Here is a 12,842-nt window from a genome sequence, read left to right on the forward strand (position 1 = left end):
ACAAGTGCAAATACAGTTCTGACACGGTGCTATTTAGAAGTCATTACATTTTACAGAAGCACAGAAGACACGAAGAGAACACAATGAAAACAAAATAAGACACTGCACTATTTAAATATATATTTATTTGTAATCATAGTGAAAATGAGGTACGTTATATGACAGTTTTTTAAAGAATACATATTTTTTCTTCCACCAACTTTACACGATTCCAGAATTTATACTTTTTACAAATACGGATTTACATAAGTGATGTTTGCTTGTTTTAGTAAAAGGGTGTGGGAATCAGTCATCAAAGTTTTCTGTATAAGGCTATGTGCTGTTTTTGCAAAACAATATTTACAGATGCAAAAACATGGAAAATGTGCACAATGAAAATTATTTTAAAGTGTTTAATATTTATAGTGCCATTACATATTAAATACACCTGATAACACTGATATGGTGTTCAGACTACAAGTCTCTGAAATGTTGAGGCCCTTGTTCAGCCATGACAGATTTTTAAAGCAACCAGCAAAGCATGATGGTAGTAAAAAGTGTCACGAGACTGAGGTTACTGGGAACAGGACTTTGGTTGATTATGGCATCTTTTGAGGCATAAACTTTCCGTTTGTTGAGAGGCTGTGGAGGTCGGAAGTTGTTCAGCATCTTCTGTGCAGCCTCTCCGAGTTGTGAAAAGTGGATTGTGTCAACAAATTCATGATACTGAAATAAAGGATAAGTCAAAGGTAAAACTCCAGTTAAATTTATTAATTTACTGAAAAACACTTTAGAACGTTGTTTATCTTTTCCTATTATATGGCCTAATTCTCTCCAAATTATTAAAATTAATGTATTGTTTAGCAACCTATAGTGAATGATGCCCTTTAATAATCATTCATCATCCATTCACTGAATATTACGTCAGCATTTGGAAATCCAAACATTAAATGACATTCCAACAAACCTTGTCAGGTTGCTACAGCCCATCTATTGACTGCTTTCAGCTTTCTCCACATCTGTCCCCTTCCACTATTAAACTCCAAAAGCCAAATACTTGCAGAGAATGTAGTAATCATTCCAAAACACAGCACATAATATACATACATACACGTTAGACAATATTCTTCAGTCACTGAATTACATCATGAGGTCGTCCCTTTCAATTTTCCTACAGTTGTGAATGTCATTGTCAAATGAAGGCCTTGATTTTCCTATGGATAGGTTGTAACAGAGAGGTTAATCAGTGGTCTGCAATATGTTTTGACATTTTACATAATTTAATGTTACCACTTATAATGCTATCCATTTCTATTTTCTTTTGGGAACCTGGTTACTATATTTATTCTTGGACTGGATTACCATTTACTCAGTATAGTTTATTATTTTTTTTACATTTAATTCTAACTTCAGCCGCTATAATTATCATTCAGCCATTAAACTGCCTTCCAGCTTGATAATTTGCAATTTAAAAAATGCAAATTCTTAACCTTTGAAAAATAAATTCTTAGCCTTTTCAATGATTTACTAGCTTAACCTATGGCTTTACTTTAATGTTATACTGAATAGTGTGCAGATTATATCATTTTTATCTGCCTACGCTTTGCTGAATCACACTCTTATTTTAACAAAAGTTCTTATATTTCTCTATGCATTTCTTAGGCTTGAGCATATTAATAACTACTCAATGAAATTCTTAATACTACAACAAATTTATGTCAATTTCACAGAAGACGCTTTGATTGGATCTGATATAACTGAACACAAATCATCAATGGCACATTCCATTAACTTCCAGAGAAAAAAATAAGAAAATAAATGTTTATGAAGGGTGCAAGACTCCCTGCACTACACAGTTCCACAACTATATATAAACCCACTCTCTGGTGATCTCACATTGACAAATACACATATACTGACACACTGGGCCCGATTCAAAAAGACTTGTTCTCAGTTTAAGTGGCCACTTACACTGACAGCAGGCTGAGAGCAGGTCTTATGGAATCTGGCCTCCAGTCTAAGCCTGTTTATAGATCAGACTTAAACTGAAGAAGTCACTTACACTAAGAGTAACTCTTTCTGAATCAGGGCAGACTTACACCATGAGCAACTATTTGGAATCTGGCCCTCTATCCTGCACTCACACAGACTTAAGACATTTATCTGATGACCTTGACCACACACTCACACACAAAGACAGTCCAATGATTCCCATTTCAGCAAATGTCCCCTTTTAGTAAAACTCACATAAGGTTTTACAAGATACAGCTATGACTTCTGTAATGATGTAGCCATTTTATAACTCTGCCTCCCCACCACTACCCACAGCCTGTCTAGCTTCATCCAACAGCAATGATGGCTCTTTAAATACACCATCTTTCAAAGGTGGATGCAGTTACTATTTTATTTAGGGATATGGATCTACAATAACAGGGACATTGCAGCATTACACAAATGTAACAATGGATAAATATGAAATAACTGCAAAAGCACAGTGGTAACACTGCATAATTACACCACTGGATAACAAATTAAAATGTAATCTGGTAGCAAGCAGGTTGCAGCCCCCATATCTGAGACCCCCAAGCTGTAGCTTCGGGTTTTCCTTTCTGCCACTCAGAGTGCAGGAGGTGGTATTTCTTTTCACAGTAAAATAGCATGCAAATGCTCCAGGTGCAAAACCAGTGTAATTCAATGAGTTAAGAGCTGGGCACTTATGAAAAATGGGGCACCACTCTAATTCTCTCAAGGGGGATTAGCTGAGTAACTCCATATTATTTTAACCTCTTGCCAAAGTACACTACAACATTGACTGAAGAGAAACAACTAGTCCCTAAGGATACAAAATTGTATTTCCAAGCTTTCTGATTTGATTAATTGTTTTCCTCCCCCCCCCTTTTGTCAAGGAAATGCCGCCAGATGTGTTACATTTAGTAACATGTTGTCACAATGTTATCTACCATATATTCTTCTTTTCCAAGGCATTCATACTGCACTACCGTCTCTAGTGACCTAAACACAATATGGCTTATGAGATTTCACATTCTCCCAAGAATGTTTCACTGGTGAAATGCTATTTATTTATTTATTGATTGATTGATTGATTGATTGATTGACATTTGTTAACCGGGTTAGTCCAACTGGGCTTGGGACCCATTTTCAGTGGAGACTCGAGGAGAAAAGCTCCATGAAGCACAGCAATTTACAATAGAAATTATACGATTACTAAGTAGGTCTTTTAAACGCACAGTTTACAATAACAGATATTACTTAAGAAAATTTATACAGTGTTGAATATGATAAAAACTGATTTAACAACAGATAAGTTAAACAAAACAAAAGAAGAAATTTAAAAGGCAGTGTACCTGTAGTATATTACAGGCTAACAGTGTAATTACATATTTACATATTTACATTACTGGTTTAATTTCTCAGTGCAGGTATCATAGATTCGGGGAGAAAAAAAGACTGGCATGATTTGGACATATAAGTTGAAAAAGGGGGGTGTATGACATAGGGGATGGGGAAAGTTATCAGGATGGGGGCTTGGCATGGACAGATATTAGAGTTTAGTAGGTGAGTCTTAAGTTTTTCTTTGAAATGGGATGGGTGAATGATGGAACAGGTGTTATAATCCTTGTTCATCACCCTCAAGCTAGCATTCTAACAGATTCTGCTCCTTCTCATTGCATTTCAAACTTCATTTTTAACTCATATGTTTCTGCAGGATATACTGCCCTTGATAGGACTTAAATCTTCCATCTATCATCCAAAAGTTCAACTAGTATATCTCCTGCCCCCAGTGGCTACGTCTCTGTGGAGGGTAAATATCACATTGCCCCAACACCTTCATACATACATACATACATACACACACACCCAACACACTGAAAAGTAACAATCCAGGGAAAAATTATCCAACATGGTATAGTATATCTTGTACAGCACACACACTCACTGTCAAAAAGACGTTAACTCTGTTATTGCTACATTTATTCTTAGTTAGCTACTTAACTAGTAAGTCATAGAGTCTGCCAGTTAAATACAAAACTGAGTTAAATGTTTATTGTTACTTCATTATTTATTAAGTAAAAAAAATACAATATCCCTTCCATTACCAACTAATCTCTCAAGTCGTCATTATATCTGTACCTAAACTCCTAGCAGTAAACTCATAATTAATGGTAGTGCTCTTAAACCAAAACATTTTAGAAACTAGTACAAAAAGGAGAGATTTGCTTGTCATCAAACAATAATTTATACTAAAATGGCGCCACTTTGATCCTTTGAAACTAGAATATTAAGATATCTAAGGGACTTGCTAAAACAAAAATCTGAGCAAGCCTGGCAGTTTTCAGATAAACATGCACTGAATTTGCTATTATGCTTGGACTCCATCTTTATAGAAGTTGAAACAGGATCAAATACCAATTTGAGAAATGAAATAACCCACAAAAATCTACAGCCTACATATACAGTATTTTTGGGGGGTCCAAAAATATGGTTAATTCTCCCACTTCAGATTTTTGATCCACTGCAGTAATCATTCCCATATAGGCCTTAAGCTAGAGCACACACTAACATTCTCACCTCATGTATAGCTCCAATCACAAAAAGCACTCAGTTGAAAATAGCCTATATAATTTCACACCTCCTAACTATAGAAACAAGATAAGCAATTGCAGTAAGTGCCCTGTTGCCTAATCTGGAATACCCCCCTCTGAGTCACAGCTTTACAAATTCCCCTCAGAATCTGCATATCCTCCAAAAGATGAAAATAAACTTTTGTGTTTCATTCACGCAAGCTCTGCACAAAAGCATCACTATAATAAACAAAAAAAACTGGCTTCCAGTAGAAACTAAAGCTGATTTCCTTCCTAATGTTCTAACATTCATAGGTTCATGGGTAAGTACTAGGCTACTGATACAAGAGGATGTTAGAAGCATAGCCCTGCATTCCTATGAAGTTTTTAGCCCTTGTAATTTAAGTACAAATAACCCAGAGCCAGGTAGAACATGTACATGTTACTCCAATCTATTAGGGGCAAGAAGGCTAAACCAGGGGGTGAATTTTTTGGTTTCCCATCCATTCATCCAGTTTACACTATAGAAAGTACTTTGCTTTATGTGGAGAGGAAGATAATTCCAAAGGAGTGGAATTCTCCGTGATGCATAGCTATCCCTTCAAAAAGTTCTATTTATTTTTCTGAAAGATTAAGATCTCTTAAGTCGGTGTTTAGTCCACCATCGGACTTGTGGATGTGCAGTAAATCAGAGATTAAGATCTAAGTCAGTGTTTATTCCACCATCAGACTTGTGGATGTGCAGTAGATCAGAGATTAAGATCTCTTAAGTCGGTGTTTATTCCACCATCAGACTTGTGGATGTGCAGTAGATCAGAGATTAAGATCTCTTAAGTCGGTGTTTATTCCACCATCAGACTTGTGGATGTGCAGTAGATCAGAGAGTACAGGGTATCTCGAGTTTCTGTCCATGAAGCAGAAATTGCCCTTTAGTAGCCTGTATGATACTGAGAAAAGGGACAGGGTTTGAAGTGGTCAGTGTACTTTTTATGATTTAGGTCTTTGATTTTGTTGTAAGGAAGCATTGTGGTCATTCAAGTATTGCTAAGTGTTTGGACAGGTATATACCGAAGGGGGCACTATACTCAATGATCAGCCTAGTAAGTGCCAAATACTGCAATCATTCCACTGAATGATTACATCTTTGGACCTTGATGTCATACCCTTACTAATAAGCTGCAAATTGAAAAAGAATTTTCTTACAATAATGGATACATGGTGATCAAAGGATAGTGTGTTGTCCACATATTGGTTCCCAGTTCCCTAACTACCGAATCAGTTTTCAGGAGTGTGTTGTCAATGTGGCAACTATAGGATATGCCATGCTTGCCAAAGGAAACTATTATATATTTTTGGCATTTAGTTTAAGTCCATGATTATGAAACCACCTGTTCTTTTGGAAAAGGCCCTATTGAAGAATTTTGGTGTCCTCTGGAGAAATTATTATGGCACCAAAGTTTATAGTCATCTGCAAACACCATCAGCTATAAACTCTTCACATTAGTTTTGACCTCCGAAAAGTAAATGCCAAAGAGGAGGGGCCCAAGGACTGAACCCTGGGATACACCACTAGTGAAAGGCCTTATGGAGGAGGAAGAGTCTCCTATCCTAATTTCTGGGTTCTATTTGTGAGACAATTTGCTAGCCAACGCAATAAAATATGATTAACATTTAGGCAGGAGAGTTTATCAACAATAACTGAGTGTTGTGTAGTATCAAATGCTTTTGTGAGGTTTAGATATGTGGTGTGTACTGATTTTCCCTCATCCATTGCTTCAGTAGCCTTCTTGAAAAAGTCAACCAAGTCAAGTAGGCAGGATCTGCCCTTGACAAAACCAAAATGACTTAGGTTAAGAATATGTAGGTCATCTATGGCCTCACTTATTAATTCTATAATTATCCTTTCCATAGCCTTATAGATGAGGTTAGTCAGGCTTATAGGTCTATAATTACTCAAGCCTGATGAAGCCCCAAGTTTGAGCAGGGAGATGAATGTTATTGTTCTCCATTTTGTCCGGCACAAAGTCTGCCTCTGCAGAGGTTTAGGCAGGTCCTGTTTCAGACTATTCAGCAGGATGCTGGGTATGTTATCCAGCCGAACAGAAGCAGGGCTCTTGGCCTTGGAAAGTGTTTTGAGGACTTGTTCTTGGGAGATTCAGGGAGATGGAGATGTAGGTATGTAATCTGGAAATGTAAGTGAAAGAAAGGGGAGATGGAGGAGTGCGTTTAGAGCTAAATTTATCTGCTAACAGACTGATTATGTCCTCACTGTCTGAGTATGCAATATAATTTTCTATTATCTCATTGCATTCCTGGGCATTGTTTCAGAGCTGTCTAGCATAGATAAAGAGGACTTTATGCTTATATTTTGCCTCATATCTAGCTGGTTGATTTGATCAGGGATTAGAGTTAAATTTAGTAAGAGAATTTTTGACATCTGGGTAGTTACATTTATTATTGCGCGCAATTAAGGCTTTATTTTTCTTTTATTGCAGAGCCTGTTTATGTATGGGTTCCACCAAAGGGGTTTATTTTTAAATTTGGCTTTGTATTTGCTTCAGGGTGGACAGATACATCTATACACCTATTAACGTGTACATAGAATTTGAGGTAAACGATTCTCCATATGTAGTGGGATAAAAGATTCTGCATATGTAGTTGGATCAACAGATTGGAAAGGAGATGCTGAATGTTTATTCAGTTCATCACTCAGTTTTTGTAGATTAGCCTTTGCATAATCTCTGAATACTGAAATATGTAAGGATGCTTCTGGCTTCAGTCTTACGGTGAATGTGATTGATTTATGGTCCAATTTGATGAGGGAGGAAGTTACTACTGGTGGGGAACAGAGATGCTTATACTGGTGAGGACAAAGTCCAGGATTGTGTGTCCCCTAACTGGGGTGTGGGCTAACTGGTCCAGTGAGATTGCATTTACAAAGTCCAGAAATCTCTGGACATACATATTAGAAGATGTACAAATCTCTCAGATGATGGAAAGGTAGTTGAAGTCCCCTAGGAGAATGGTGTTTGTCCTAATGCAATGGGACTCCATACTAGTTAGGTAGGGGGTATGGGCCAAGGTGGACATAGAAGGGGTCCTATAGTTAGCAATGATGTTTTACAAATACTGAGACACTACCACCTTTAGTGCCTTCAGCTAGTGTGTTGGGCCTGAACACATGGTAGGTGTTGAAACCCTACAATGATGGGGTACTGTCTATGGTCTGAACCCGGTTTCTATAACTATGCATCTATGCATTCCAAGATAAGCAGTGCCTGTAGACAGAGAAAATATTTTTGTTGAGGCTCCTAGCATTGAGCAGCAATGCCTTTATGTTATTCGGATTTTGTTTTGTGACATTTGTTCCAGTTTTCTACTGCATGAAGCTGCTAAACGAATACTATTGCCCTCCTCTTCAAAAACTTCTTCACAGGAGCTCAACATACACTCTTAGAAATACAGATGATAATTTACTTGTTAGATCACCTGAGAAGAAAGTTATAGCTGAAAATTCTTTCTGCAAATAAGCTCCAGAAAACTGAAACAAAATATCACAAAAGATTCGGTGAGCAACCATCTTTAAGTATTTTAAGAAAGCATTAGGAAAGCATGCAAAGAAAATATCAGAATACTATAGCTTTAACAGTCATTTCATATTTAAATTGCTTCCAGCAAGGGCTACTATCTCTCCATAGGTACTACTAAATACCTTGGTAACTGTCCTAACTATGCTTTGCCTTTCCAGCTGTTACTGTAACTATCTGGAAGCGTATCTGTTTCTACCATACCTCTCTCATGTATATGTTTCTACTTCTTACTCTGCTCTCTATGTATATATCTTATTGATAGTTATCTTAACTATCTGGAATCTTATCACTTTGTACTATGTCTCAGTGTTTTATGACCTCATAGTTGTGTCGTTACTGTCAATGCTTAATTGTGTATAGTATATATTTGAGAATGCTTTGACTGTTGTTGTTTCTCTGGTTTAATTGTGTGTAGCATCTGGATTGGATCATGCTTGAAAAGAACCTTTGATCCAGTGTGCTTACTCAGTTAACAAATGTCTAAATAGGAGAATAAATAGACCCCAAGCACTACTGGATGTCACACCGGCACTACAATTACTAAAGCAATTTTTTTAGGGACAAACCACCTTGTACTTTCCCCTTTATTAAGTCCTTAATCACACAAATGTGGAGAGAGAAAAAAGAAAGCAAAAGCGTCAGACACAGAGAATGACTGCTAGTATGCAAAAAGAGATGACACCAGCAGCGATTTTCTATGGGAGACGCAGATGTAGGAGTTTGACATCAGCAAATTGTAATCAGCAAGTCGAATCCTCATTCGGTTAGTACTCATTGAAGAGTAAGATGAAATTCTGCCAATAGATCATACTTCACACCATCATCACTACGTTTGTATTGGGTTTCTGAAATGAAGTGTGCTTAAAACAAATGTTTTCCTCCGTCGGAATCCTTGAATTTTTACAGCGTACTTGCTCATACCTTTCAACCTCTTAGCACAAGTAATTGGACAAAATCTAAAATAAAGGCAGATTTTAAATATTGCTTTTTATAAATTCAGAAAGTTACTAGAATGACAGAATTTGTGTTAGCATGCATTCTCTGAAGGATATGAAGTCTGAAACTCAAATATATGTCATTATGTAGTGATGTCAGTCCTCAGTGATTTGCCAAAAAACACAAATTTCATGAGGAACACGAGAAATATAAGAAAAAATCTGGACATTCTTTGAAAGTCTGGACAGGTGAGAGGTATCAACCTGTTGTTTTGGTTTTCGTTGGCTAGGAATAAGTCACTCTGTTTTGTTTTGATTTTCTTTTGCACATATTTTACTGACTGTATAACAAATACTAGAATAAACCAATGAAAAGACTCAATAAACTTCTTATAAAAGTCATTTAAAAATATTAGTCTTTTTGAATGAACTAGGAAGCCGCGGTGGTACAGCGGTAGCATTGTTGCCTCACAGCAAGAGGTTCTCCTGTTCAATTCACGGCTGGAGTGCCTTCTGTGTGGAGTCTGCTTGTTCTCCCCGCAGTCGAGTGGCCTCCAAAAGACATGTGTGAATGGGCGTGCCTTCGCTGAAGGTTGGGCATCGGGCTGGCAACTCGGCACCATAAAAATCTACTGCCAATCATTAGTGGACTGGAGTTCTGCTGTGGCGACCCCTAACCGGGAAAAGCCGAAAAGACAATCAGTCTTTTTGAATGAACTATTTTAACTGAATCAGAGTTCACAATCTTATCAAATACATACAATATTTACAATATACCTGCTACCATCTTAGAATATCACTGAAATGTTGTTTTTTTTATCTAAATATATTGTATTACAACTATTTAAACTTGATTTGGGCTGCCAGTTTTACTCTAGGCATTTCAAATTGAAAGCACCACTGCAAAGTCCTCTATTAGTTTAATTGACTCCCTCACAGATGCCTAAATTTATTACTGCCCTTTGAACTACACAGATGAGTTTGCACTATGATCTGATATGGGTCATGAAAGAATACATAAGTCCATTTATGTCCTTATAACCCTTATCTCACAAGGAGACAAAGCCTTCAGTGGTCACACTGTTCAGCTTCCAGTCATGAAGCATCCTTCTCCAAAAACTATGGTCCCACCCAAGCTTTAGCTATATTCAAAAAGATATACTGAGGACACACCCTTGATGAAAAATACCTAAAATTGTTCAAGGGAGCAGATTACAATTAGATCTAGCTATGATAGCAAACATTTCTCACTAATTAGAAATGCCTGCAATTAAATAACAGATTCATTAACTGTTAAGTACATTGTACTTAAGTGGTGCTTCCTTCGTTTACTTAAATGTTTGCGTCACCCTTTTGTGGGACTTTTGGGGGTTGCAGCATCTCTAATTGTGGTAATGAGAGTGGTTGTATTTTAAAGGATCTGTGATCTTTTAACAGACAAAATAATGTCTTTTTGTTAGTTATCAGTTTTCAGTTTTGTCTGCTTTTACTTAAAAAGGTGCAGTGAAGGAAACTTGAATTTCTGCTGAAAGACAAGTGAACCAGTAGTTATCCAGAATGCTGTTAAACATGGCTTGCATCCATCTTACACGACAGCATGATACATGGTGTTGTTAATGATGGGATTTCATAGTTTGTTTAGCATGCCTGAGCAGATTGATATCAGAGATTCACCTGGAGTTTCTGCACTTGCATCTTTAGTGTCATACACCCCAAGCATCTGCAACAACTTGCATTTACAATGTATTATGTTGTCATGTGCTGAAAGTTGTAGAAGCTTCCTCTGGACATAAAAATGCTACCGGTAGTGTCCTGCTGGGTTCAGTACTGGACCTCCTCATTTTGGCAAATGTTTGTCTAATTGGACCTCATTATTTTGGCATTTGTTTGTCTGACATCCAGTATAATGTTTCAGGCTTGCAGTTTTCTTAGTTGGTGCAATTGTAATTTCACATTCTGACATACAATTACTTTAGCAAGGGTTTGAATATGCCAGATCTTGGTGTAATAACAACAGTTTTAAGCTAGATGCTGAGAAATGTAGTGTGGCTCTGTTTAGCATAAACGTGGCACCTCTCTAAAATGATGCTATCATCAAAGACCTGAGCACCTATATTGAAACCTACTACCATATGATTATCATGTTTCTGCAACAGTTTGGAGATTCTTCTGTCTGGCCCAGCTAATTTCCAGAGACATGTCTTCTGGATCCAAAGATGTAGTTCCTTTGTGCTCAGCCTTCAAAAGACATACCATCGAATAGTATGCTCCTTTTGCCATGTACCTTTCTAACATGTTGCTAAACTTGAGTGACCTCTGAGATTTCTAACTAAAATATCACTATTCTCAAGTCCCTTGGCCAACTGAACAGACTGGCAGCTCTGTCCTTGAACACAGTCTCCTACTGACTCCTTCTTAGTGACCCTTGCCTTGCTTTTTGAGCCATGAAAGACTTTGCCCTATTGAGAAATTCTAAAATGGCTTAGCCCTAAAAAGCTGACCTATAAAAGCATCATGCTGACCAAAGAAGTCACTACAGAAAAAAATGGAACCTACTTCCTTACACCGCTGATCGGCATTTGCTGCTGCAAAATGGTAAGAGCCACAGAACCTTCCTATTCATACCCTGAGGTTTATGTTTAGCTAATTTCCCAAAAAAGAGTCCACGCAGAGGCAGGAAGAAGTCTGATCATGGAAAGAAAATTAGCAAGTGGGCATTGGCCTAGTAGGACTAACCAAGTCAACAAAGTGCAAATAAAATAAATAAAAGACAGAGCTGCCAACATAATCAGGCTTATGTTCTGTACAGATCACCCAAGGCAGTGGAATTAAAAATTTAAGTGGCAAGACAAACATGTGGAAATACGATAACACCACCAAAGAGCACCCTGTCCTCACCTAGAGAATTCTGCCTGTCTAGACATGTAAGCAGTAGAATCATTAAAACCCCTGAGAATTAAGTCACAATCTTTAAAGTCAGATTTCAAAAATTCCTCATAATCAAGATCTTTGCAAGAACAGCCAGACCTTCAGACTCCACAGTAAGCAAAGGTCCAGGAACAGATCCAGCAATAGCAGGAGACTTCTTGCCCATAATCACCAATAACAGTGAAATTAATTGCTGCAAAGGTTCAGATTTAGTTCAAAACAGTTCAACCTACTCTTTAGGTGTTTTTGTAGGCCAATTGTTGAAGAATTCGATGCACCCTATACCCCATGTATTATGAGATTTGTGGGATTTTCCTACGAGAATTAAACAGAATTTATGTGGTGATTCAGTGGGGTTTTCTACTATTGATGTAGTGGATCTTTTTAATTCTATCCCCTACAAGGTGGGTATTGAGTTTTTTCGTGAGGCCATTTATGATTACACCAACTTAGATACAGGACTCACAAACTTTGTGGTGGATGTTATGGAGGTAATATTAAACAACAATTTCATAATTTTTGAAAATGAGTACTTCAGACAATTAAAAGGGGTGGCCATGGGGTCTAGCAGTGCCCCCATCTTTGCGAATTTGGTTATACCATTTGGAACTGTTACCATTTGAAATTTATGGTTTGTTTAATTTTGCTGCTTTTATTTTGCTGCTACCTGTGCTTTTGACTGACTATTTGGGACTGTTCTAGCTCGAATGGTTTATTGCCTTAAAATTGCTGCTATTGTGCTTTGGCTGTGGCACCAGCCATTTTAAGTATTACTTTCTACTGTGGTAAATAAAACAAGTGATAAACTACTTTTGGAGACTTTATTA

At 37.3% G+C, this 12,842-nt stretch overlaps 1 protein-coding gene across 1 annotated transcript in view; it reads right to left on the minus strand.

Moving 5' to 3' along the window:
- Window positions 1-107: 107 nt before the first annotated feature.
- The window catches only part of LOC122799560 (carbonic anhydrase 15-like), a 346,265-nt gene continuing 333,530 nt past the window's right edge, over window positions 108-12,842 (minus strand). The window contains exon 8 of the mRNA XM_044068693.1: window positions 108-705. Coding sequence (XP_043924628.1) covers window positions 502-705 — 204 coding nt within the window. The 3' untranslated portion in view covers window positions 108-501. The remainder of the gene's footprint in view (window positions 706-12,842) is intronic.

This window comes from Protopterus annectens, chromosome 4.part0, assembly GCF_019279795.1.
Source record: "Protopterus annectens isolate FY-2018-M chromosome 4.part0, PAN1.0, whole genome shotgun sequence".
Classification (NCBI taxonomy): Eukaryota; Metazoa; Chordata; order Ceratodontiformes; family Protopteridae; genus Protopterus; species Protopterus annectens.